General features: G+C 60.9%; 2 protein-coding genes across 9 annotated transcripts; one reads left to right on the top strand and one right to left on the bottom strand.

Moving 5' to 3' along the window:
• Positions 1–10881: 10881 nt before the first annotated feature.
• TCEA2 (transcription elongation factor A2) lies at positions 10882–18290 on the top strand. Of its 5 annotated transcripts, none has more exons than XM_043883457.1 (10): positions 10883–11118; positions 13858–13920; positions 14230–14335; positions 15053–15143; positions 16168–16298; positions 16500–16556; positions 16895–17049; positions 17123–17266; positions 17838–17909; positions 18094–18290. In XM_043883457.1, the coding sequence occupies exons 1-10, from the start codon at positions 11047–11049 to the stop codon at positions 18100–18102; spliced, it is 900 nt and encodes a 299-aa protein (XP_043739392.1). In that variant the 5' UTR covers positions 10883–11046; the 3' UTR covers positions 18103–18290. The 5 variants fall into 5 exon arrangements, with proteins under 5 accessions (XP_043739389.1, XP_043739392.1, XP_043739391.1 ...); XM_043883456.1 differs by having other exon boundaries at positions 17120–17266; XM_043883453.1 differs by having other exon boundaries at positions 17120–17266; positions 17838–18290.
• Positions 18291–19121: 831 nt separating this feature from the next.
• RGS19 (regulator of G protein signaling 19) lies at positions 19122–25320 on the bottom strand. 4 transcript variants are annotated; one of them, XM_043883460.1, is made up of 7 exons: positions 25200–25311; positions 24619–24756; positions 21973–22079; positions 21645–21766; positions 20315–20389; positions 19995–20235; positions 19122–19921 (listed from the first exon to the last, which is right to left on the bottom strand). In XM_043883460.1, the coding sequence occupies exons 3-7, from the start codon at positions 22000–22002 to the stop codon at positions 19730–19732; spliced, it is 660 nt and encodes a 219-aa protein (XP_043739395.1). In that variant the 5' UTR covers positions 22003–22079; positions 24619–24756; positions 25200–25311; the 3' UTR covers positions 19122–19729. The 4 variants fall into 4 exon arrangements, with proteins under 4 accessions (XP_043739395.1, XP_043739394.1, XP_043739397.1 ...); XM_043883459.1 differs by lacking the exon at positions 24619–24756 and having other exon boundaries at positions 25200–25320; XM_043883462.1 differs by lacking the exons at positions 21973–22079; positions 24619–24756 and having other exon boundaries at positions 25200–25305.
• Positions 25321–25373: the final 53 nt, after the last annotated feature.

Here is a 25373-nt window from a genome sequence, read left to right as displayed (position 1 = left end):
GGGCGCCCAGATATAGCAGCGCGGGGGCCAATGGGCGGCGTGGCGGACAGGGCGGGCCTGGGCGGGCCGGGGCCGCCCCCCTTCTCCCGGGGGCTCCCTTTCTTCTCCGCGGGGCGAGATTCTGCCGTGGCCTCCTCGAAGTGGCGCCCCCCGCACCCCCTCTGAAAGAGAGACCCCCTCTGAATGGGAGAGAGCGGCTGATGTGGCCCGAAGCTTGGCAGGGGGCGGCCTTGTGGGGGCTGTCAGACTTTAAGAATCAGACCCCCGGGCAGGAACTGGAGGCGGGGGCGGCTGCCTTCCCAGCAGATTCTGACTCCAAGGGAAGTTCACCTTGGGAAAAGCGCTTTGTGTCTTGAGGGAGCTGCTTTGAGTAACCCAGGGCATCACTGCTCACTCGTCCTTCACCAACATGTGGAACTTGGAGTTCTGGGAACTCTGAGCCTCCCTCCTCCCCACCGCTCCCCAGGTCTGTTCATGGGATTAAGGGAGATGTTCACCGTGTCCCCCACCCTGCTCGCAAGCGCTGGAAAATCGGCAAACCGCAGCAGCTGAGTACCTGGAGGAGAGGGTAGGTGGCTGGCATCTATAGCAGAGCAAGGGAAGGAGTCCAGTGCTTGGAGCCCCGCGCCTCATCCCCTTCCCCAGGGCCTGATTGACCAGTTGTAATAGCTGGTTGCCCAGTCCAGTCGGCCAGGCCAGTGCTGCTGCAGGAGTGAGGCTGGGACAGGTGGCAAGAGGAGGGCCCTTCCCCTGGGCCATCAGACCCCTGAGGGTGTCCAGAGGAGCTGCCAGCCTCCTTGAAGTCCCCTCCCACCCCTTCCAGAGGGTGTCTGGGTTCCCAGACCCTGAGAGGTGTCCCCCAGGCAGGCTGCTTCCCTGCCCCCATGCTGAGGGTGGTTCTAGGGGGCTGTGAGTGTGTGGGGGGGTGGTTGTAGGATAAGTTTTCCCTCCTGCACATCCACTGGCAGTCTGGGAGCTCTATAGCTCCACTACCTCACAGGAGTCCCATCCCATGTGTTGAGAGCTCCATGGTATGTGACCTCAGGTGACAGTGATCCTAGCTGTGGGTGGCCAGAACTCCTGGATCTGGTAGTCCCTCTAGGCCACAGTCAGGGCTTATGAGGGGGCAGGTCCCCTGTGGGTCTGACAGCTCCCACAAGCGGTTGCTCCTGAGCTGTCCTGCGGAGAGGCCAGCACCCCCACGGGGGTCCTCCACCATGAGGTCGGTTGGGTGTGTATCCCATCATTGCAGGCTCGGTGGCTCCTATCAGGTTTCCATCTCCCAGGCTCTGGCGCCTAATTCATGGACACCGAGCGCATGCTGATGGACTGGAGACAGTTGATGGGGTCCCCTTGGGTCTGGGGGGAAGACTGGCTTTTCCTGGGAGATAGGCAAGAATGGGGGGCCTGAGGGTGGATGGGTGTACAACCTCTCCCAGAGGTGCCAGTTTCCCTTTGACCAATGTGGGTGGACTGGGGTTGGGAGAAGAGACATGTGAGGAAGACTTGGGGATGAAGGATGGGTCCATGGGACCAGCATCTGGCAGAGGTGACATCTCCCTGCAGCCTTCTGGGTGTGGTCTTGGGTCAAGGGCCTGGCTCAGCCTGAGCAGCAGGAGTCTGAGCTGATCACCACTGGGCTTGGGAAGGTGGCTTCTGGTTCCTCCACTCCAGCCCCTGACCTTGTGGATTTTCGGCTCCCTCAGGGCCCTGCTTGGGCCCTGCAGCCCTTGAGAGCTGAGCAGCTCAAGCTGCTGGGAGCTCCCTGGCCAGAATTACCTCACCACCAGGGCCCCACCCCCCAGGAGGGCTGCTTTGCCTGGCGCCAGACATTGGCCCTCCCTCTTGGCTGAGCTCCAGGATTCAGGTGTCCGGCTGTCACATCCTGTGGGCTGGGGCTCAGCAAGGCAGGGGAGAGCCTCCTGGGGTAACCCCTACCTCCTCAGTGTCAGGCTCGCCTCCTGTTTGTGCTGCCTGGCAAGGCTGACATTAGCTCTGGCCCACCATCCAGATGGGAAAACAGTGGGGTGGAAGCTGCAGTCAGGGTGGCCCTGACCTTGGAGCCTCAGGGCTGGGGATACGCCCCAGGGCTGTGGAAGGGCTGTCGTGGGTGTGACCAGTTGGGCATCAGAGGTGTGTGTCTGTGTGTGGTCTGTGTGTCCATGTGTGTCTGTCTGCCTGGGTGTGGGGAAGAGACTGGACTCTGCCATAGAAGATGAGGTCCTGCGGGGAGTGGAGGTCTGGCCCTGGACATCCACCGGAGGAGGAGTTCCCAAAGACTTCTCCGGCCACCAAGCTATGGCCCCCAGTCCATCCACAGTCTGAGGGTGTTCCTATGTCTCCAGGACCCACCTGGTCCAAGTCTGCTGCTGCCCACTTTGGGAGGTCCTGTCTGCAACCCCCTGTCTCCCCAGACAGGAGGTGGGATGGCGGGCAAGCTTGTTCTGTGAGCGGGGGCTGGCCTGGGCGTTCAGTGGCCTCTGCCTTCCTGGCCCTCCACCCGCTCCCTCTCTCAGCCTGGACTGGACCCCTAGGCCCTGGGCAAAGCCTGCAAGGGATTCTGGGTAATCCCCTCAGTGCCTCTGAGTGGGAGATTGGCTGGGCTCTGGGGGTGGCGGACCTCCCAGGCACTGCCCGGGGCATAGACCTCACAGGCTCCTAGCCGCCCAGGCCTGGATTGCTGCAGGAGCGGGAGCAGGGCTGGGACCAATTACTGAGTCCCTAGGGGCAGGACTTCCCTGCTCCTAGAGGGTGGGAGCAGGGTCCCCATCAGTTATGGGTCCAGGTGGAGAGGTCTCTGGTCTCCTGACTCCCGGGCTTTGGAGCCAGGTCACCCTGTGCAGGCCTGGCCTTGTGGTCCTGGAGACCAGGGCTCAGGCCTGGCCCAGATCCTTCTGTTCATCCTTGAAGCTGCCCCAAAGGCTGGATGGGGGTGGGGAGGCCACCCGATGGCTAGAACCAAGTGGGCACACTCCCCGTGTGCATGCATGACTCGTCCAGCAGCAGGCCTAATCCTGGGGGTGGCTGGAGCTCAGGCTTGGGGTGGCTGGCTTGTCCAGCCCATACCTTCCTGCTCTCAGTCCTGGTGTGCAGAGGGCCATGGGGGTGCGAGGGAGCTGGCGTGGTGCTCACACTCACAGGGCAGTGTCTCAGGAGTGCTGGGGTCAGGGCACGATTTGCCACTGTCCTGTCGTGGGGACCTAGAAGTCCTGGTTAGAGCTGGGTGGTCTAGGAACTTGGGGTCAGTGTGCTCGTGGGGGTGCTTGTGGGGCATGTGGGAGAATGGCACCCCTGCAGGTCCCAGGGCTGTGGTGCTGGGGTTGGGTCTGCCCCTGAGTGCTTCAGACTAGCAGGACCAAGTGGGTGGGGGGCTTCTCTGGGTTGAAGGGGACTTGTGAGTTGGGGGGGGCACCGAATGTAGCCTGTGTGAGGAGTCTTCTGTGATGGTGGCCTCATGGGGGGGGCAAATGGGCTGTGGCCGATCCTGATAGATCACTTTTGTGGATGTCCCAGGTGTTGGGGTCCGGCAGGGGCGCTGTGCTGGATGAGAGCTGGGGTCCCAAGCAGGGCGATCCCTGGGGCATTGTGGCCATGGCTGTTCTCCAGTGTCCTGCATTCTGTGTGGGCCTCTCTTGGTGCTCAGCGGGGGCTCCGTGGGAACCAGGCGGTGGGGCAGGGGGAGCCCCCAGGCTGCTCTCAGTTTCCATAGCAACAGCAGGGAGGAGCCAGGAAACACCAGCTCAGGAAGGAAGGCCACAGCTGCGAGGAGAGAGCGGAGGGCCAGCCTGGCTGAGCAGGCGCCAGACACTCTGTCTGTCCAGTTGTCCGGCACAGCTAGCCTGCCAGGCCTATTGCTCTGCCCTTGGCTCCGCCCCCATGCCAGTCAGTCCGGGCTCAGGCAGCCGCTGGGAAGGCGTCTTTGCTTAGACCTCGGCACCCCAGGCCCGGGTGATACAGGACTGGTGCCCTGGTTCCCTGGAGACTCTTGATGGGACAGAGATGGGCTCTCTGTGTGCCCTGCCTTGGGGTCTGTGTGTTGACACACCTGGGTATCCTGAACCCCCACCCTGTGTCTGCCCTGCCCTGGGCTGGCCCAGCCCCTCTTCTCTCCTGCCAGGCTCCAATGACAGTCCTCATTTGCCCTGGGAAGCATGGAAGGAGAAGCCAAGCCCTCCAGGTGGTCACTGGCCCCCGGGGCCTGGTGGGCAGTGCCACTGTGTGTTTCTTTTCTACTGAAGCCCTGGCCTTGGTAACAAATGGCTCTGATGGTCCAACCGATTGTGGCTGCCAGCTGGGCTAGGAGGCAGGCCTGTGTCTTGGGGACTAGCTGCCCCTTCTCTCTCAGGCTCAGGAGTCACCCATCCATCCACCCATTGGTCACTGACCCACCTGAACAGGTCAAGCCCTGTTCCAGGAGATAGTAGTGTAGCCGTGAACAAAACAGACCCAAGCGCTGCTTGTGGGGAGTTTCCATTCTGTTGGAGAGACAGACAAATCAACAAATCCACAAAAAGTCAGAATCCAGGGTGCTAGGCTGTGGAGGAGAGAGGGTCTGTGTCAGGGTGCTCACTGCTTGTCCGTTCAGGAGGGGACTGTGGAGCCAACCCTGAAGACTACGTGAACGCAATGAAGGGACACATGGGGAAGAGTGTTCTGTGTAGAGGAAATAGTATGTGCAAAGGCCCTGCGGCAGGCATGTGCAGGAGAGGGGACCAGGGCTGTGGGAGGCCTGGAGAGTCTTGCTTCCTTCTCTGAAGAAGACATGGGGGCTTGGGAAAGTTTTGAGCAGAGGAGCAGAGTGACCGGACTTAGCTCTCCACTCCACGCTGCTGTGTGGAGGTGGCCCAGTGCAGGCAGAAGGAAGTACTCACCACCTCTCCACCCGCAGAGAAGGCAGAGGTCGCTCTGGGAATGGGGCCTGGCTCCTGGGCCCGCTGATCTGCTGTCCCAAAGGAATTTTCTTTGTCTCTCTCCCCCAGGGCAGGGCTGGTGTGCCTGGACCCCTGGGAGGCACTGCCTTGGGGACCCCTGTGAGTTAGACCTTCTGCTTTCATCAAGGCCCCTGACCCTGCTGCTGCTGAGGCCCCTGGGGAGGGGGAGGGTGGAGTGGCCGCCAGTTTGGCGGGCTGGCAGGGCAGGGAGGGCGGTGTTTCTGGGAATTGTGTGGGGGAAGCGCATTGTTAGAGCGAGCCTGGAGCAGGCCGCCAGGGCCTCTGCTGCTGGCCTCTGGGGGGTGCCTCCTGCCTCCCCAAAGTCCTGCTTCTGGGGGAGGGAGCTGGGCCTGGGCCAATCCCTGGGAGGGGCTGGGACTTTCCAGGAGAGGCTGCTGGGGGTGGTGCTTCTTCCCATTCTGCAGACCAGGAGACTGAGGCCCAGAGAAAGCACTGGCCAGATGAGATGTGCACTGGCATGCAGGATGGAGGACTCAGGCTGGACCTGGTCCCTGGTCACCGCCCTGCCTGAGCTCAGAGGCCAGGACCTGAGGGAGGCCTGAATGGGACTGTCTGGGGTCAGAGCACTGTGGCCCACGGATGGGCTGGAGGGCCTGGTGGAATAAAGTGCAGAAACAGCTGGGCACCAGGGTCAGGGAAGCACTGCCCACAGCACGGCAGAGGGAGTGAGGGTTTCTGGGACTGCGGCATCTCCCTGCCCGACCCATGTGGCCATGGGAAAGGGGAGGGGGCTCCGTGTGAGTTTGGCAGCACTGGGCTTCCCACCGAGGCCCCTGCCCCAGCCAGAAGGGAAGCAGGATTCGACCTGCGGGGGTCATGGCCGGCTCTGGGCGGGCAAGCGTGGGGACACAAATAGAAAAATAAATGGCCTGAGCTTCCGATGTTTCCGTGGTCTGAGGATGGGGGAGGGACAGGCCTCTGGGCCAATAGTGCAGCCCGTCTGTGTGCGATAGACCTTGAAGTGTTGTTGGGGTGTCCCCAAGCTGCTGTCAGGGCTGCATCTGCCCACAGAGCCCCCGGGACAGGCCAGGCTCCCCACAGAGTAGGGCTCCTGTGGGCAGACCCATGAGTCTCTCACCATAAAGGGGTCAAGTGTGCAAGACCCCTGCAGGATGGGACACAACCCCCACGTGACTTGGGTTGTGTGCCAACACCCCAGATACAGCAAAAAGGATGTGGGGTCTGGGGCCTCAGTGAGTACCCTGCTCTGGGTACAGCCAGGTTCACGTCATGATGCTGAGGTCACCCTGCAGGCACAGCTTTCTGGGGAGGGGAGGAGGTGGGGTATGGGAGGATCTTGGGGCCCAGGCAGCTTGCTGGGGCAGATTCCCTGGAGGAGGAAGTTCCCAAGATTCAGTAGGGTCCAAGGGGTCTTGGGTGGATGGTGACTGTCCTGAGAAAGGTTCTAGGGGTCATGAACAAGGGGACCAGGGACTTCTAGGATGGAGAGTCAGGGGTTTGGGGGTTAGTCAGTCACTACTACTCCAGCTTGAGCCCTGGCCAGAGTGGGACTCACCCACACAACCCATAGATGAGTGTCTCTCTCCAGGACTAACCACAGTCTCACCTGGGCTGCTTCATGGTTGTGGCCAGAACCAACTGGACCTCCTGGCCTGGCAGGGGTCAGGGTGGAGGGGCCTGGCCCACAGGCCATCTGTGGCTCACTCCCGCCACCTAGAGGCCTCTGCTCATCGTGGGGCCTGCAGGCCACAAGACAGGTCCAGGCCTGGACCCTGCATGGGGTCACACTCCTACCCCTGTGGTGGTGGCTTCCATATGGGACTGCACCTTTTCAGGGTTCAGGGCTCCCGTCATGGGGCAAAGGGCTGTGGTCCCCAGGTCCAGCGGGAAAGCTCCCACCTCCCCTGTCACCCACCCCCACTTGCCTGTCCACTCTTCCCAATCACCCGCCCTCCTCCCACACCTCCTGATCACTGGCGTCTCGGTCTCCCTTTGTCCACAGCCTTGGTGGCCTCAGTCAAGAGCCTCTGAGACATGCCTGGCTCCTCATGAGCTGTCTCTGGTCCTTGCCAGAGGTAGTAGGAGGAGGGCCTGAGGTGGGCCATCTGGGTTTTCCTCTCTGGCTGAGCTGGGGCAGGGCCCTTGTGCTCAGCTGACAGCCCCTTCTTGTCTCCCTGTCCCAAAGTAAGAGCCTGGGGTTACCATGGAAACAATTACACTGAAAGACAGCAAATTATTTTCTAAAATGTGGGCTATAGAACCCAAGCGCTTCTTTATTGCAGCAGTTCAGGGCGGCAGTGAGCGTGGCAGGATGCTGGGGGCATCAGCACGGTGGCTGAGACATGAAGGGGCTCTAGTTTGTGCTGTGGTCAGTTGGCCCTGCTGTGAGATGTTCACGGCTTAATTCGTAACTGAAGGGACAGTACGCATCCCTTGGAGAGCAATGCAGAGGCGACTGGGAGCCTTTCCTATGGGGTTTCTTTTCTGCCAGGGGATGGCCTCTGACTCCCAGGTTGAGACCCTGTCCTATTCTCCCTCCCACCTGGCCCAGTCTCCCTCCTCAGCTCACAGACCTGCCCTGTTTCCATCTCCCCCATCCCCCTAGTTGGCCCCTGACTTGTGGTCACCCCTGTCCCTTTTAGCAGCTTGGATATGGTCAATGGCTGGGGGACAAACTCCAAACCCCTGTAATACAGCCCCCAATTCCTCAAGTCTCTGCCCTCCTCTGGGTGCCCAATGTTCAGTATCTACCTGGCTGGCTGGGAGGCCTGTACCTCTGCCATTTGAGGGCAAAGGACAAAACCCCCAGACCCCACCCACCCTGGGGGATAAGGGGCAAGGCTCTTCCTTCTTAACCAGCTCAGAGGTCATGCTTGAGTCTTTGTGGCTTAAAATGTCCAACCCAGCCGCACATTGGAAGCCTCCTTCACTCAAAGCCCGGCACTGGATGGGGTTAGGCAGGTGCCAGGGGCCTTGAAGACATGGGTAGGGCCCTCCCTCTGGACATGCTGAGCTCAGCCATGGCTTCTGACAAACCTGGAGCACAGGGGAGAGAGTGTCAACCCATATGGTCAGCATACAGCAAAGCACTGCTGATGTATGATGTTTGTCAGATGTATGTCTGACAAACAGCTTCTGGTCCCTAACACTAGAGTCACAAGGAGAGGATCAAGAAAGCCCTCTCAGAAGCATCACCTGTGCTGTAAAGAAGGGTTCATGCCAGACAGCAACTCAACCTTAGCAGAGGCACCAGTTGGGGCAGGGTCTGGGTCACCACTGTTAGGGAGCCAGCCTCGAGGCCAGACACCATCTGATTTCTCCCCAGGACAAACCAGGATAAAGTGCTGGGGATTAAGCAAAATGGCTGTTTGAGGAGGCCTTACAAATAGCTGTGAAAAGAAGAGAAGCAAGAAGCAAAGGAGAAAAGAAAAGATATACCCATTTGAATGCAGAGTCCCAAAGAATAGCAAGGAGGGATAAGAAAGCCTTCCTCAGTGATCAGTGCAAAGAAATAGAGGAAGACAATAGAATGGGAAAGACTAGAGATCTCTTCAAGAAAATTAGAGATACCACGGGAACATTTCATGCAAAGATGGGCACGATAAAGGACAGAAATGGTATGGACCTAACAGAAGCAGCAGATGTTAAGAGGTGGCAATAATACACAGAAGAAGTATACAAAAAAGATCTTCACAACTCAGATAATCACGATGGTATGATCACTCACCTAGACCCAGACATCCTGGAATGTGAAGTCAAGTGGGCCTTAGGAAGCATCACTACGAACAAAGCTAGTGGTGGTGATGGAATTCCAGTTGAGCTATCTCAAATCCTAAAAGATGATGCTGTGAAAGTGCTGCACTCAATATGCCAGCAAATTTGGAAAACTCAGCAGTGGCCACATGACTGGAAAATGTCAGTTTTCATTCCAATCCCCAAAAAAGGCAATGCCAAAGAATGCTCAAGTTTAGTTCAGTTCAGTTCAGTCGCTCAGTCGTGTCTGACTCTTTGCGACCCCATGAACCACAGCATGCCAGGCCTCCTTATCCATCACCAACTCCCAGAGTTTACCCAAACTCATGTCCATTGAGTCGGTGATGCCATCCAACCCTCTCATCCTCTGTTGTCCCCTTCTCCTCCCACCCTCAGTTTTTCCCAGCATCAGGGTCTTTTCAGATGAGTCAGCTCTTCACATCAAGTGGCCACATTATTGGAGTTTCACCTTCAATCAAGAATGCTCAAACTACTGCACAATTGCACTCATCTCACACTCTACTAAAGTAATGCTCAAAATTCTCCAAGCCAGGCTTCACCAGTACGTGAACCGTGAACTTCCAGATGTTCAAGCTGGATTTAGAAAAGGTAGAGAACCAGAGATCAAATTGCCAACATCCGCTGGATCATCGAAAAAGCAAGAGAGCTCCAGAAAACATCTATTTCTGCATTATTGACTATGCCAAAGACTTTGACTGTGTGGATCACAACAAACTGGAAAATTCTTCAAGAGATGGGAATACCAGACCATGTGACGTGCCTCTTGAGAAATCTGTATGCAGGTCAGGAAGCAACAGTTAGAACTGGACATGGAACAACAGACTGGTTCCGAATAGGGAAAGGAGTACGTCAAGGCTGTATATTGTCACCCTGCTTATTTAACTTATATGCAGAGTGCATCATGAGAAATGCTGGGCTGGATGAAACAAAAGCTGTAATGAAGATTGCTGGGAGAAATATCAATAACCTCAGATATGCAGATGACACCACTCTTATGGCACAAAGTGAAGAACTAAAGAGCCTCTTGATGAAACGGAAAGAGGAATGTGAAAAAGTTGGCTTAAAACTCAACATTCAGAAAACGTAAGATCATGGCATCTGGTTCCATCACTTCATGGCAAATAGATGGGGAACCAGTGAGAGACTTTAGTTTTTTGGGCTCCAAAATCATTGCAGATGGTGACTGCAGCCATGAAATTAAAAGACGCTTGCTCCTTGAAAGAAAAGTTAGGACCAACCTAGACAGCATATTAAAAAGCAGAGACATTACTTTGCCAGCAAAGGTCCGTCTAGTCAAAGCTATGGTTTTTCTAGTAGTGATGTATGGATGTGAGAGTTGGACTATAAAGAAAGCTGAGCACTGAAGAATTGATGCTTTTGAACTGTGGTGTTGGAGAAGAGTCTTGAGAGTCCCTTGACTGGAAGGAGATCCAACCAGTCAATCCTAAAGGAAATCAGTCCTGAATATTCATTGGAAGGACTGATGCTGAAACTGAAATTCCAATAGTTTGGCCACCTGATGTGAAGAATTGACTCACTTGAAAAGACCCTGATGCTGGGAAAGATTGAAGGCGGGAGAAGGGGACGATAGAGGATGAGATGGTTGGATGGCATCACCGACTCAATGGACATGAGTTTGGGTAAACTCTGGGAGTTGGTGATGGACAGGGGGGCTGCCGTGCTGCAGTCCATTGGGTCGCAAAGAGTCGGACAGGACTGAGCGACTGAACTGATTGACTGAAGCCTCCAGGGTTCCCGAGACCACAATTCTAACCAGAGCGCTCAGGGGGTCCGCGCAGGACTGAGATCGGGCAGTGGGCCCCAGACTGAAGAAGGTGGCGAAGGAGGTCTCAAGGGGTGGGGAGGGGACCGACCCCAGCGTGCTTTAGCGGCTTCTTGCAGTCGGACCCGGGTCGCCCCCGCGCGGTGTCTGGAGGAAAGTGCAGCGTTCGGAGCTGCGGCCCTTACGCACGGCCGGGTCCCGCGCTGCCGCAGCGCCCTCCGCCGACTAACCGGCCAGCGCGTGTGCTAGTGAGACTGAGTCCTCCTGTTCCGCAGGCCTCGGGCGGCGGCCTGCGTCAGAACTACACTTCCCTGGATGCCTTGCGCGCCTACATCGCTCCTGGGAGTTGTGGTCGGGAGCGGGGCGGCTCGCGCAGGGTGCGCGGGAGCGGGAACTACATGTCCCAAGATGCAGCGGGGCGTCGCGGGGGCCGGGGGTTTGAACGGAGGGTCTCCCGCCCGTGGCGGGGCTGCGTCTACTGCGGAGGGTGCGGGAGGCTGCGGCGGCCGTGGCCGGGGTCCGGGCCGGGAGGCTGAGGCTGGCACGGCGGGCGCTGGGGGCGCTGCCCCCGAGGCGATGATGGGCAAGGAGGAGGAGATAGCGCGGATCGCCCGGAGGCTGGACAAGATGGTGACCAAGAAGAGCGCGGTGAGGGGCGCGGGCCGTCAGGACCCCGGGACCCCCGCCCCGCCGAGCCCCCGCCGAGCCTGCCGAGCCCCCGTCAGGGTCGCGGTGACCATTCGAAGGGCAGGACGAGGCTCCGCCCTGGCAGAGACTCTCAGGACGCGGGGAGACCCCCGCCAGAGGCCGAGACCCCCATTCTGGGCCAGCCCTACCCTTCACCTCGCACCCACGGCAGAGGCCGCGATCCGACCTGGACCTTGTCCCGGGAACCACCCGCTTTGGACTCAGACCCCAACTGTCAGGCTGAGACCCCGCAGGCCTGGGATTCGCCCGCTTCCACCCCTCACTCCAGACCCCCTCGGGAGGCCGGGCTGGCGGAGACCCTCCTCGGCCCCGCCCCTCCAGGCCTCGCTGAAGTCCGGGCCTGTACAGCCCTGACTGGCCGCCTGCCGCCTTGGCCTTCCTCCTCCCCATCCTGGGCATCCTCGCAGTCCCCCAGAACTCCCCGCCAAGGCCCACCCCGACTCAGAGCCCTCTGTCCCACCTTAGGTCTCCCACATCCTTTCTCCGCCTTCAAGAGTTTGGAGTGTGAGATTGGACCCCTTGTTCCCTGGAGCTGTGGCGCCTCCCCTGCCTCTGCCTGGTCTGGGGCTGCGGCGGCCCCGACGTCTCATTTCTCCAGCCAGCCGGCCAGAGGGCTTTCTTGGGTGGGAAGGCCTTTTCTTTCCTTGTCTGTTCAGTCGCCCAAGAATCAGGTTGCCCTAATAAATTCTTTCCCTTCCATAGCCATGGCTCAGCCAGCAGCTCCTGGGGAGTGGGTAAATGCGTAGACACCTCTGGAAAGAGCTCTAGGAGGCCCTGAGCCTGCCCTGGGAATCGCGGGGCGTCAGACTCCAGCCGGCCATGGTCGCTGTGGGGCAGGTCCTCCGTTGTCCCTAGGCCAGTGAACCTTTGGGAAAAACTTAGCTGGGACTCAGAGGGGCTAGCAGATGGGCCTCCAGTTCCAGGCCCCTCTCAGTTTTGGGCCTAGGTGACCTGCCTATGCTCACAGGAAGCATCTTTGGTGGGTGGTACCTGCCTCTAGGGGTGGAGGGGGTCCTGCTGCTCCTAGAGAGGCTCAATAAACAAAATCTGCTCTCTCCCCAGACTCAGCTCTTGGGGTGGGCGAGTGGTAATGGGAGTTGTGGGGGAGGTTCAGCTCGGGGCTTAAGATGCCTGCCCAACCACCCCAGGGCTGTGTGCCTTCACTGGTGGTTTGGGGCTGGCTTTTGGGCTGAGCATGGTTGAGTCGGTCTTTGGACAGGGTTCTCCACCCAGGCGGTGAAGGGGCCTGGTTTCCATGCTATCATTCATCCATCAAGCAACACTGCCTCATCCCCAAACCCTGCACAATGTTCACACCCCTGGGAGGTGGTGGGCAGCCCAGAGCAGGGATGTGGGAACATCTATGGCTGTTTCCAGAGATGCCAAGAGAAAAAAGTTGCTTTCCCCAGAGGAGACGAAACAAATGCCCCCCAGGTCGGGGCAGAGATGGGTCATGGGACCCACGGGGGACTGGGTGGGCTAGGCAGGGCTAGAGGAGGGGACACCTAGGTGGTGCACTGCGTGGATGGCAGCCCAGGGGAAAATGAGGAGGGGGGACAGATGTGGACTGGGAAGGGCGTGAGGAGGTTTGAGGCACCATGGACTGGTGAGTGAGAGCCAGCAGAGACTTCTGGTGGGTCCTAGTGCCTTCAGGGCCCTTTGGGGAGCAGGGGGTCACGACTGGGAATCCTGCTTTATGCTTCCCTGGAGGCATCAGCAAGCTGGTCTCCTGCAGCCTGGGGCTCCATTTTGGGGAAGATGATTGCTGAGTTGCACTGTGCCCTTGTCTCTGGTGACCATTTGTCCCCTGTGAGGAGCTTACCACGGGGCTGGACTCTGCAGGGGTGATGAGGGGGAGGCTGCAGCCTGAGCAGAGATGCCATCCAGACTGGGGAGGCGCAGGCTGTGCCCCTCCCACAGCTAGGCTGCCTTGGGTGGCTGCCTCCCCCACGTCCTCAGAGAGACACACACACGTGAAACCTCACTGGTGGCTTCCCTGAGGCTTCTGTGGAGGACGGCAAAGCCCAGAGCGGCTGGGGTGGTGCAAGGCCTCCCCCTCACTACAGAGCTGTGGTTTCAGCAGAGCTCTATGAAGAGATGGGGGCAGGTGGGTGGCTGGTGGTGGAAGCTGCAGGGCCAGAGGTCCTGAAGGGCCCCAGGGAGCTGTCTGCCGTGGCGTCATGTGGCTCATGTGTGCGCCCTGGAGGAAGCAGACGTGGGCGAGAGTGCTGGTCAGAGAAGGGAGACAGGGCTCTGTTGGGCCAGGCGAGGTGACACGGCTGGAGGGAGTGAGTAGGGTGTGGGGGTTCATGTGAGGAGAGCAGAGGCCCCTGAGGTCTTGGCCTCAGCAAGGGGCGCCCGGGAGAGGCTGCCAGAGTTACGTAGGTAGGGGACATGGGACCAGGCAGGAGTGGGCACTTCTCAGGGCTGTGTTTCTTCCTGGTGTGGCGCCCCTGCCAGAGAGGGCTGTGGCCCTTTCCGCTGTTGGCCCTGTGGTGGTGGGTTGGGATTAAGTGCAAAGCCGCTTCTTATTGTGCCTGCGTTCCCGGGGCATCTGACCCAGGTGGGTCTCCAAATTGTCACTTCCTGTGTTTGTTCCCCCAACCCTCATGTGTAGGATGAGGTGGGCTCACCCACCAAGAGCTGAGAGTCATTTATGTGGGTCCTCCCTTCTTCCAGGAGGGAGCCATGGACCTGCTGCGGGAGCTGAAGGCCATGCCTGTCACACTGCATCTGCTGCAGGTAGGGCCCCGTGAGCCCCCCAGCTCCCAGCATCTGGCAGGGCTTCCTGCCCCTGCCCTGCCCTCGGCTGGCATGAATCCTTGCCCCTGAGGAAATGGTCCCTGCCTTTCTCTGTTGCTCCATGAGATAGGAATGGGCATTCAAGAGAAACCAACGGTGTCCCTCACTGAGGCTTGTGCAGATGGAATGGTCACCCTCAGGAAGGGCGCCCCCTCCCCTCACTGGTCCCTAGCCTTGCCCTGTGGGAGTCACCGTGGGTCTGTGGGGAGGGTTTGCCCGCTGCCCCCAGCCTGGCCGCTTGCCTTGCAGTCCACCCGTGTTGGCATGTCCGTCAATGCCCTGCGGAAGCAGAGCTCGGACGAGGAGGTCGTCACACTAGCCAAGTCCCTCATCAAGTCCTGGAAGAAGCTCCTGGGTACGGGTCAAGCAGCCTGGGCTGAGTTTGGGGGCAAGGGGCACCCAAGACTCTGGCCCCTCGCTGGGTACCACTGGGTAGGGTGCTGGCCGTGCTGTCCTGGAGCAGGGAGTGAACAGTCTAGGAAGCACCAGGAGGAGAGGGGCTCCATGAGGAGGGAGGGGAGAGGTGGAGGGGGGCTGCTCTGAGCCCTGGAGGGGGACCTGACAGAGCTGGGGGAGGTCACGTGGGAAAGTGTCAGGGCAGCCAGGGGGCAGCCCCGGACCTGAGGGAGGAGAGCTTGGAGGGGAGGTGGAGGAGGAACAGGTAGGAAGGACATGGGTTTAAGAGGAGGAGGATGGGGGGTGGTCTGCAGCCACTCAGAGGAAGTGGGGCTGTGGGGTGACTGGGATGCCACCACTGGACCCCGCGGTGCCCCTCCCTTCCCAGCTCCTCCTGGGCTCTGTCCAAACCCTCAGGAAAGAGAGGTGCATGTCCTGGGCTCCATCTCTGGGGGCTGTCACTCTGTGGAGAGTTGCTGTACTTAGGAGGCCTTTCCAGGACCTTCCTTGGCTGGGGAGAGAGGACCCTGGTCGTTAGCAGGAAGCTGGGGTTGAAGGCAGGGTCCGAGGGCTGGGGCTATGCCTTGGTGGTGGTCTGCCCTCCTCGCTGGCCCTGTGCTGCCCTCCTGGTCTGCCTTCTCCCGGCCAACCCTTCCTTCTTTCCTGGCACCTGTAGATGCTTCAGACGCCAAAGCCCGGGAGCGGAGGAGGGGCGGGTCTCTGCCCACGTCGTCCTCCAAGGAGGCCTCCGAGGCCCAGGACCCCAGGTAGCGCTTCCAGAAGGCACATGCCTCCCCTCCATGGCCCCGTTTTCTCGGCAGACCAAGGTGCTGAGTTCTGGGAGCCCTGGGGCGGGGGAGCTGAGGTCCCCAAAACACATTGGTCCTTCCTGCTTCTTGGAAGGGACTCTCCCTGGGGTTAGCCTCTTGCTGCACACTGACCCCTTAGAGACTCCTCTGGGTCTTTTCAGACCCCAGCATCTGAGGGGAGGCTGAGTCTGCCTGCCTGCATGTGGCTGACACACACCTTGAGCAGGCCTGGGGGAGCCCGCTGCTCTCATCCCCGGCTCCAGGCCCAGTCCAGGGGTGGTTCTCACTGGCCAGTTCTGGGTATCCCCCTTGGCCTGGTGTCTGTTGATGCCAGTCCCTCCTTCCCTGGGGATGCCCCAGCCTGTGGTGTGATGCAGGTTCTGGAGCCATGAGGCCTCTCTGCTGCCCTGGTGGTGGCTGTTGCTGAGAGGCAGCTGTGCTCTTGACCTCACTGGGCAGCAGTGGCCAAGGGCCAGGAAAAGCTGACCCTGAATCCATGGCATGGCCTTGTAGAGACATGGGCTCATCCGCCCACCTGCATGTGTTGTTTTTCCTCCAGGAAGCTGCCTGCTTCCACTGACTTCCATGGAGATCATGGGGTCACGAGATGTAGGGGTGTGAGAGGAGGGCTGGCTGGATACAGGGGGTGCCCAGACCTGCGAGGGGTAGGGCTGCCTGTGTAGTGGTACCAGGTCTTGGATGACCCCTAGCCCCACCTGGCAGTCTGCATTGGGCACTGTGGCCCCATGTTACAGGCCTCCCTGAGGCAGAGACCCCATCTGGGATTGTGCCCCACCCAGTGAGCCTCACTGCCTCTGGCTGGACTGCATGGACACGCTGGAGCTGACTGCAGATGGGCAGGGTTGTGGGCTGCTGTCAGAGTGGAGCAGATGAGGTCTGGGGGCATCGTGACTGTGACGTTGGCTTTTCTGGGGACCGCATCTCATGGGGGTGCATGTGGCCCGAGCGGGCCTCTCTCCAGCCGCAAGAGGCCAGAGCTGCCCAGGACACCCTCGACACCAAGGATCACCACGTTTCCCCCGGTGCCAGTCACCTGTGACGCTGTGCGAACCAAGTGTCGTGAGATGCTGACTGCTGCCTTGCAGACAGACCGTGAGTGCTTGGGTTGGGGCCACGCAGCACACCTCAGGGTCCTGGCTCCTGACACACATTCCATTCCCAGGCCTGGGCCCTGCCTGCCTGCAGAGGCCTGAATCCAACTGGTTGCTGCTGCCCTTGGGGGCGGGGATCCCACACAGGTTGAGGTGTGGGGGGTAGAGCTGGCAGGCAATTGGCCAGGGCTCGTTTTTACAGATGACCATGTGGCCATTGGTGCAGACTGCGAGTGCCTGGCGGGTCAGATCGAAGAATATATCCTTTGTACGGGGGATGGGCGCTGGGTGGGCTGAAGTTTCTGGGGGTCGCAGGGTTAAGGCCCAGTTCCCTTGGCGGCCACTGCGTGGTCCCCTGGACAGGGAAGTTGGGCAGTCGGGGGCCCTCCTAGACCCTATAGGGTCCGACCGCGCCTGCAGTGGACTTGGGTCCCAGACCCTGCGCCTGCAGTTGGGCCTCAGCCAGGAATGTGTCAGTGTCTGGAACCCGTGTTGCTGGCTTTTCTGACATAGTCCCCACAGAGAGGCCCTCACTATCCCAGGGACGGGTTGGAGGGCAGGGCGTTGGCCTTGGCACAGGTCCTTAAACGCCCGCACGTATCTTCCGGGACGTGGGAAACACAGACATGAAGTACAAGAACCGCGTGCGGAGCCGCCTCTCCAACCTCAAGGATGCCAAGAACCCTGGCCTGCGGCGCAATGTGCTGTGTGGCGCCATCACGCCCCAGCAGATCGCTGTCATGACCTCAGAGGTGAGCCTACCAGGGGCGCAGGGGGCTGCCCCTGGGGGGCCGCAGGCTAAGCATGTGCCCCTTGCCCTAGGAGATGGCTAGCGATGAGCTGAAGGAGATCCGCAAGGCCATGACCAAGGAGGCCATCCGCGAGCACCAGATGGCGCGCACGGGTGGCACACAGACGGACCTGTTTACCTGCGGCAAGTGCAGAAAGAAGAACTGCACCTACACACAGGTAAGTGCTGGCCACCTCTGGGGCCCCGCCCTGCCCTTCCTCTAACAGCTGGGTCCCACTTGCGTGGGTGCACGTGGGGTGCGCTGTGTGAGAGATGCTGAGGTTTGGGTCTGACTTTAGCCTCCGATGGGGCTGGAAGTTGCTGTCACCCTTGGGGCCTCCTCCTTGCTGACGTCCCCAGTAAGCAGCCTTCGGTGTTGGGTATAGCGTGCTCTGGGTCACTAACGTTGTGGGGGCCTGGCCCAACTGTGTCGTTGCTGGCGGATGGGTGCCCGGTAGTGGCAGTGGGAACACACTGAGCATGGAGGTAGACACTGATGGGGCCCCAAGAGATGTCAGGGGGCCCTGTAAGCAGAAAGCAGTGGGGTGGCCCCAAGGTTGGGGTTGCTGGGTAGGCTCAGCCCAGGTCATACAAGAGGGCCAAGGTGTCATGAGGCCAGCCCTGCCTGAGGATGTAGGGGGTGCTCCCCAGGTTGTGACTCCAGGGAAGTCCTGCTCCCAGGGGCCTCAAGCTGCCAGTGACTGAGGCCCTGGGGCTGGGTACCCCGCCATCACGCTCCCCCCGCCACAGGTGCAGACCCGCAGCTCTGATGAGCCCATGACCACCTTCGTTGTCTGCAACGAGTGTGGGAACCGCTGGAAGGTAGGGGTGAGCTCAGGCCGTCCTGTTTTTGGAGGTGGTGGTTTGAAGTGTGAAATTGGGGATGGCCATGCCAGCCCAGGCTCTCTGGAGCTGTGACGGTGTTGGATGGAGACCCCAGCCCTGCCTCCTGCCCTCTGGGGTCCTGCAGGCCATATGGCAGCTGCCTCTTGTCTGTTTCTTACAGTTCTGCTGAGCCCTTGTGCACGTGTGCCTGCAGCCTTGGGCTGTGGCCTCTGCTGGCCAGTGCCCTTTCCCCATCCTCTGCCGACAGATAACAGACACAGCTTCTTGGAAACCTGCCCTCAGAAGGCAGCACACCCTGCCCCTGTCCTACCTGCAGCGCACCTTTCCCCTCAAATCATTAAATGTTTCTTTTTGCCACTGTTTTGTCCCTAGCCATTGGTCCTGGTGGGCCATGCACAAACTTGGGCTTCAAGCTGGGTCCCCATCCCCTCACTTCTGGTCTGTCATCCCACCCTCCCCACTGCTGTGGGAACAGGCCATCTCCCTGGGACCAGGTGACACAGGCTTGGCCCGGTGGGACAGCCCTGGAGCAAAGAGCCAGTGTGTGCCCATGGCGGGGCAGGGCTGGGCATGCATAGCATGAATGTCTGGTTGGAGCGGTCTTGGGTGCACAAAGGACCCAGGGTCTCATGACCTCTCTAGGTACTGCAGCTCAGAGTCCAGGGATCATGCAGGGAGGTGAAATCTGGGCCCACAGCTGTGCCTGCCTGCAACCCTTCAGGATGTCCCTGCCCCACTGCTCGTGGAGGCAGTGTGAATGGGGGTGGACCCCTGATGAGGGTCCTGGGCCCCGGTGCAGCTCTGAATTGCTTTACCAACTGGAAATTGAGGGATCAGAGTGGCAAGCCTGTGCCTTGTGGGGCCTCTGACACAGTATAGGTGCCACTGCCTGGCACCCAGGTTCTCAGAGAGGTCACCGTGTCAGTGTCCTGCCCCAGCTGGCCCAGCCTTTGGAGACAGTCTTTGATACCTGCCAGGGACCCTGCCTGCCGAGGACCTGGCCAGTGCCTCTTGTTGTGTTGCCAGCTTTGATGGCAAGGTGCCTTGGGGGCTGCACTTGCCTCATCACAGGCCCTCAAACGGGGAGGGCTGAGCACCTGGTCCCTGCACCGGGCAGGGCTCCGCCCCTGCTGGGGGTCCCAGACAACTCCTCATCCTCTCAGAGAGGAAAGACTTTTGCTTTAAAAATATCTTCAATAATAAGATTCTATTTTGGGAGTAAGAGGAGCGGAGTTAAATATGAAAACATTTTCTTTTTTTGATAAGACACACAGTGCCATGTTTCCTGGTTTAAACTCAATGATCATATAAAAGAGAAATCAGGTCCTGCTGCCTTGAGCCTAGTTCTGAGGTCCTCAGTCTGATCGCAGGGTGCAGACGGCTCCAGGCAGAGGTCTCCTTGTGTTACAGAACCAAACAGAAGGTCTGCTCTCCACGAAAGGGTTTCCCAGGGACCCTGTGAGGTTTGTGGCTCCAGGATGCTTCCAGGGAGGGTACCTCCTTTCCCCACGTGGGAACCCCAGCAGGAGGGCTCCGTGGCCAGAGGCAGGGGGGTGATTGATTCAAGAAAGGTCGCCTGGGCTCAGAGGCACTCAACGCCTGCCTCTCAGCCGGACCCAGGGACACTGCGTCCCCCGGGTGGGGAAGGGGCCTCTGGCACTGCACCTGGCACTCTTGCCTGGGACCACCCCAGGGTGCTGGGCCCGGTGGGTGTGCCTGACACCTGCTGAAGTGCTCTCGTGAAAGGAGTCTCTGCCGCGGGAGGCGTCCCACATCTGGGCGGCCACGTGGGCAGCCTAGGCCTCGCTGGAGGACTGGGAGGCTCCCTGGAGCAGCAGGGCGCGGTAGGCGGGGGAGCTGAGGAAGCGGGGGTAGGAGTCTCGGTGCATCAGCGTGTAAATCTGCAGCTGTGCGTCATCGAACGTGTGCGCCGATGGCTCCTGCATCTTCTTGTTGATGCCCTCCCGCACCCGGGAGTCCAGGCTCACCTGCGGGACAGGGGCCATGGTCAGGGGCGCGGAGGCGCCCCCACCCTCCCACCCCGGGCCCGGCGCGGCGCACCTCCTTGGGGGACAGGATGGACACGTAGTCCTCGTAGATGAGCCGGGCCTTCTCGTCCACCACGTGCTGGTTGGCCTCGGCCTTGAGCTCCTCGCAGGCTAGCCAGAAGAGCATGTTCTCCTCGCTGTACTCCGTGCGCAGGAACTCCCGGAATACACTGCGACCCGCCGGGCTGTGCATCAGCTTGTCGAAGGACTGCGCCCAGCTCCGCACCTCTTCTGGGGTCGGCGTGGGCGTGGCGCTGCGGGGGGGCATCCGGGCATCAGCTGGCCGCGTCAGGCTCCGCCCCCTCCCGCGCAGAGCCCCAAGGCCAGACTCACCAGACTTCGCAGCTGGGAAGGGGCTGCAGCCTGCTCTCCCGCGAGGCTCGCCAGGCCCGCCGCCGCTCTTCGTTCCTGCGGGCAGAGGGGACGGTGGCACTGTCCTCCAGGCACATGTATGCATGCAGGACACTCCGCACACAGGTGTTAGTACAGGCAGGAGGCCTCGGGGCTCTCAACACACAGGTGAACCCGTCGCAGGTGGGTCTGCTTCTTTCCCAGCCTTTGGTCCCGCCCTGGGACCGTCTTCTTGCCTTCCGGGTTTCACAGGCCCCAGGTGTCGGCCTCCCTCCCTCCCTGGCCTGACCTAGACCCTCGCTGCTTTTTCCTGCAAACCCCACTGATGTGGTGAAAGCCCAGCCCGTGTGTCTGACCCCTGACTCTCCCCAGGGGATCTGCTTCCCTCCTTAGCTCTGAGCGCAGCATCAGTGATGGCTTCCAAGTCCACACCTCCAGCCAGACCTCTCACTAGGATCACTGACACGGCTAAGGACATCTCAGACTCAGGGTTTGGACAGAACTCAGTTCCCTCCTTACCCCCACCTTTCAGATGCCAAACTCCTCTCCTGGTCCCTACAGGCAAAGGCTAAGTGGGTCCTAACAGTTCATGGCCTCCCATCTCTAACCCCAGGCAGTTTCTCTGTTTCAGGCCTGGGCTCAGGTCTCAGTTGTTCACTGGTCAGCTGATCCCCACTTGGGTCCCCTCAGCGCTGTCCACTCAACAGCCAAAGACTGAAAACCTGCAAAGGGCCATATGCCTCTGCAAGGCACAAAAACCCCAACAGGTTCCCTAGGTGCCTAGAAACTAGTTCACCCCTGGAGGCTCCATGCCTGCCCCCACCCACGGACTGTCCCAGGGCCAAGTCTCTGCTCAAAGCCCCTCCACCTGACGGTCTGTAGGACCTGCTTTTGTCTTGTTCTGTTTCAGTCCCCAGGGCTAGTCTGGGCCAGCTTACAGAGACAGACAGACAGACAAGACAGACACTGCCCCGCCCCAGCTTACAGCAGAGACGCAAACACACATGCACGCCAGGTGCCTGCATGTTACAGGAGACACCCCCCCCAGCTTAGAGTAGAAACACACACACAGCTAGCTTATAGTAGATACAGACACACACACGCATGCACGCCAGGTGCCTGCATGTGGATACCACTTGCACTGACCACTGGTCACCAAGCCCCTGGATAAGTGCTGTGGGTGGCAGGGGTACCCTACTTGGAGGTGATGCCTCAAAAGCCTCCTAAGGGCTAAGGAGCAGGGTCCTGGATCCTAGGTCTGCTCAGCGCCCCCTCCCCACCAGGCACATCAAGCATCCCCAGGCCCACATACCAAGAGCAACTGCAACAGCAGCACCAGCACAAGCAGCAGGGGTTTCGCCTGGGGGGAGCCGGGGGGGCCGCATCATGACTGGACATCGAGGGGGGCTGGTCCGCCTCCTCTGGCCCTGTTTGCTGGGGGAAGACAGGGCTGCCTCAGCCTCCAGGCAGAGCCCATGGTTACCACCCGTTTTCCAGCCCCAACTGCCCACTGGAGGCCATGCTCGCTCCCAGGGCTATGACGCTTGTGGCCTCCCAGATGTCCAAGGGTCTCTGAACTCCTAGTCATGCCCTCAGCCCCCACCCCCCAAGGGGCAGAGGCCAGGGTGGAGGCAGCCCACCTGCTTCTCAGCCTCAGGTGGGGTGGGCATGGATGGGTGGAGGAGGTTGCCAGGGCTCCGCGGTGCCTGTTCCAGGACACCTGTTCCTGTCACCACAGCCTGGGGGTCTGAGAAGAGAGGCCGGGGTTCTCACTGAGAACCTGACACCCGCCCTGGCCTGCACCCCGCCAGGCATTCTGAGTCTCTCCCTACCTGCCTCCCTGGCCCCCCACCCCCACGGGCTCTCCCCAGCCTCCCACCTCCAGACTACTCTGCCCAGGCCCAACCCCCACTCTAGTCTACACCACAGTTGTGAGGGGATAGGGATCAGGAAGGAGGGGACCCCAGACAAGATCTCCACAGGAGGTTCTGGGACACCCCCATCTGCTTGCTCCCTGGGAAGCCGGAAGCAGGGGTTCCTCTTTCTTGGTTTCCGGCTCCTGGCCCCTCCCAGGGGGCTGCAGGCCCCCAGAATCTGAGGCTTTCAGGGGTGATGGTGGACATTTGGAACCTCCATCCCAGCTCCCTCCATCCCAGGTTTTCCAGGGGATGGGTGGTGGGAGGTGGAGAGGCTGCTTCCCACCAGGAGTTCGGAAGGGCTGCTGGGCCTTGGAGGACCCCCCGCCTGCTCCCAGGGACTCCGCAGAGGGAGCAGACCAGGCCTGTGGCACGGAGCCCTGGAGTAGGACTTGGGGTTGTGGCAGGACGTCCTGAGGGTGCGGGCAGTGCAGCAGGAACGGGTGAGGAGGGCTGAGAGTCACCAGGCACCGCCGCCTTCTCAGCCCGGACGCTGGCTCCGCACCCAACCTTCGCTCCCGCACCCAACCTTCGACTGGCACCTCCGGGTCTCCCAGCCTCCCTTCCCCTCCCCACCCCCAGGCTGCGGAAACCGCTGCGGCCCCAGGCCTTGCCGCAGGCAGGCGTCTTGCTCCCGGGCTGGTAGGAGCCGCGGGGTCCCTTCCGCTCGGAGCGGTATCGGGGCGCACCTTCCCCTTCCGCAGTGCGGGCGTGCGGGGGGTGCCCAGTCCCACCCGGATGAGTGGCCCCTGTTGGGAACGCGGGGACCGAGGCGCGGGGCGGCCAATCAGGCTCCAGGAGGCAGTTTTGAACGCCTTCCCACCTGCCCTCACCCCACCCCCACCTCGGCCCAGGTGAGGCATCCCGCCCCCTCCCCCGGGGCGGGGGGCGGCCCCTGGCGCGTCTAGGGCGCGGACCTTCTGAAACCCCGCCGCGAGAGGCTCACGACTTGGTTTCACTTTATTTTCTCATTAAATGAACATTCTCTCTGCTGCCCCCCATTCATCAGCTTTGGCCTTTCAGTGCCTGTTTGGTTCAGTTGGCCTCTTGGGGTCTGCGATGGCAGGAGAGGAAAACGATGTTGCAGGATGGGCCCCAGGGCGGTCACAGGCTGGGCAACCCCGGCGTCCCGTCTCCTGGCCAGGTGCTGGTGCCCAGAGGTGACAGCCTGAGACATGCACGCTGAGGGCACCAGAGTCTGAGCATGCAGAGGCCCCTGCCCTGACCCAGATCTGGGGGCCAGGTGTAGGGGCCCATGGGGTCTTGGCCCTTGGTCGCCTGCCTGGCTTCCCCTGGATCATGGGAAGGTGGACCATCAAGCTTCCAGCAAACAGACAAGATGGGGAAACAGCAGCCCCACAGCTTGCCTTCCCGCAGGGGTCAAGTTTCTAGGGAAAGGAAGGGGTGTGGCAACCTCTGAGGTCTGGTAGCTGTACCCCAGTTGGGCTGTGACTTCCCCAGGCAGAGCGGCTCTTCCTCCTCTGCATCTCCACCCACTGTGAGTGGGGGCAGGGCCCCAATTCCCCCCCACCGCCCCCTAGCTCCCTGAAGATTAAACTCCCTAGCCTGCCTTCTCCAAATCATCTCTGAACTGGAGGAGGGGACCTGCCTGAGAGTGCAGCGCCCAGGTGCTGGGGGCCGAGTTTGTGGCAGAGAGGGGGAGAGGCTGCCCCTCTGCCCTGGTTGTAGGCCCTGGACCTTGTCGCCCACCCCTGGACCTGGCTCCCTGCACCATCCCCAGGCCGGCTGGGGACCACTTATGCCTCTGGGGCACCTGCTTTCTCTCCTGGTGGGGGTACAGGATCAGAATCAGGGCTCCTGCTCCTCATACGGGCATGTGGAAGGGGGCTCCTTCCCCTTCCCCAGCCCCATCCAGGCTTTGGCCCCTAGATCTGGGATGGGAGAAGCTGGACGGGCAGTAAGTCTGGCCTCTGGGGACAGAGGTTCCCTCGGGAACAGCTGCTGCTCTGCTCCACAGAAGGAAAAAGAACGTCCCCGAGCCCGCCCAGTCCAAAAAAAGAATAAGAAAATGTGACAATCCCAGGAAAAAATGCCATAACCTTTGTGAGGGGGGTTGCCAGAGGGGGTCCATTCTCTTCTCATCCTCCTCAGCATCTTTCCTGTCTGCTTCGCCCCCGCCCCTCCACCACTGGGCTGGTAGGGAAGTCCCAGCCTAGCGGCTCCAAGGCAGGCCAATCTTCCTAGCCCTGGTGACCCTCGCCCCAGCCCACCTCTGCAATGGCAGGGGAAACCCACTTCTCTCTCTCCCTCTCTCAGCGAATAGGGTCTGGCCTGGGGAAGTCTGCCCCTTTCTCCGGCCTCTGACGCCCCCACCCTACCCTCAAGGAACTCGCCACGCGCCCCACTCACCAGCGACCCAAAGGCGAGGTGGGGGCGGGAGGGGCCAGGTCGTTCTGGGCCCCACCCTGGCTGCCGAAGGGGCGTGCACTGCAGCAGCAGGACTCAAGTCAGACGGCAGGAGGTCCTCCTGCGCGTTCTGGAGCGAGGCTGGCGCCAGAAGCCCCCGATCAGCTCGGGCCGGGGGCGCAGCGCCTCCCCTCCGACTGGCGGGGATGAGTGGCTGCCAGATCCAGCGGGGTGGGGGCGGGGGCAGTACGGGTGTCCCGCCTCGGCCCCTCCCCACCAGGCTGAAGGGGGGACGGGAGACGCGGAAACCTGGGTTCTTCCGGCCCCCCCCCCCCACTTTGAGCAATCACTTCCCCAGGCTTTGAGCTGCAGAAAAAGGGGAACCCGCTTGCAACGCCCCCTCCCCCACGCGCGGGGACGGAATCCAGTCCCGCCGCGGCCCAGGGTCCACGTGGACCCCGCGGCGGGAGTCCTTGGGGCGCGGATCTGGGCGCCGGTTTCCGAAGCTCCCGCCCCGCACAGCCCACGGGCCCCGGGCCGGAGGGGCAGGGCCGCCGTCCTGGGCGCCGCGCGCGCGCACTCACCGGCCGCGCTCCCGAGCCGCTCGCGCCTCAGTCGCCGGCCCGCGCGCTCGGAGGTCCGGCCGGATCGTCGGGGAGCGGGCGCAGGCTGCAGTGCGCAGGCGCCTCGGCCGCACTTCCCCAAAGCGCGGGGCCGGGACTTCCTCGCGCGGGGAGGTGCCCTGCCCGGCCCGCCCC

Source organism: Cervus elaphus, chromosome 23 (assembly GCF_910594005.1).
Source record: "Cervus elaphus chromosome 23, mCerEla1.1, whole genome shotgun sequence".
In the NCBI taxonomy this organism is placed as follows: Eukaryota; Metazoa; Chordata; class Mammalia; order Artiodactyla; family Cervidae; genus Cervus; species Cervus elaphus.
This window is presented reverse-complemented; position numbering and strand designations above follow the sequence as displayed.

Coding starts and splice junctions, on each gene's coding strand:
- TCEA2 (XM_043883453.1), top strand. CDS start 11,047: ATGATGGGCAAGGAGGAGGAGATAGCGCGGATCGCCCGGAGGCTGGAC. Junction 11,119..13,857: donor TGGTGACCAAGAAGAGCGCG/GTGAGGGGCGCG, acceptor CCCTTCTTCCAG/GAGGGAGCCATGGACCTGCT. Junction 14,336..15,052: donor GTCCTGGAAGAAGCTCCTGG/GTACGGGTCAAG, acceptor TGGCACCTGTAG/ATGCTTCAGACGCCAAAGCC.
- RGS19 (XM_043883459.1), bottom strand. CDS start 22,002: ATGCCCACCCCACCTGAGGCTGAGAAGCAG. Junction 21,767..21,972: donor CACCTGAGGCTGAGAAGCAG/GTGGGCTGCCTC, acceptor GTCTTCCCCCAG/CAAACAGGGCCAGAGGAGGC. Junction 19,922..19,994: donor CCATCCTGTCCCCCAAGGAG/GTGCGCCGCGCC, acceptor CCTGTCCCGCAG/GTGAGCCTGGACTCCCGGGT.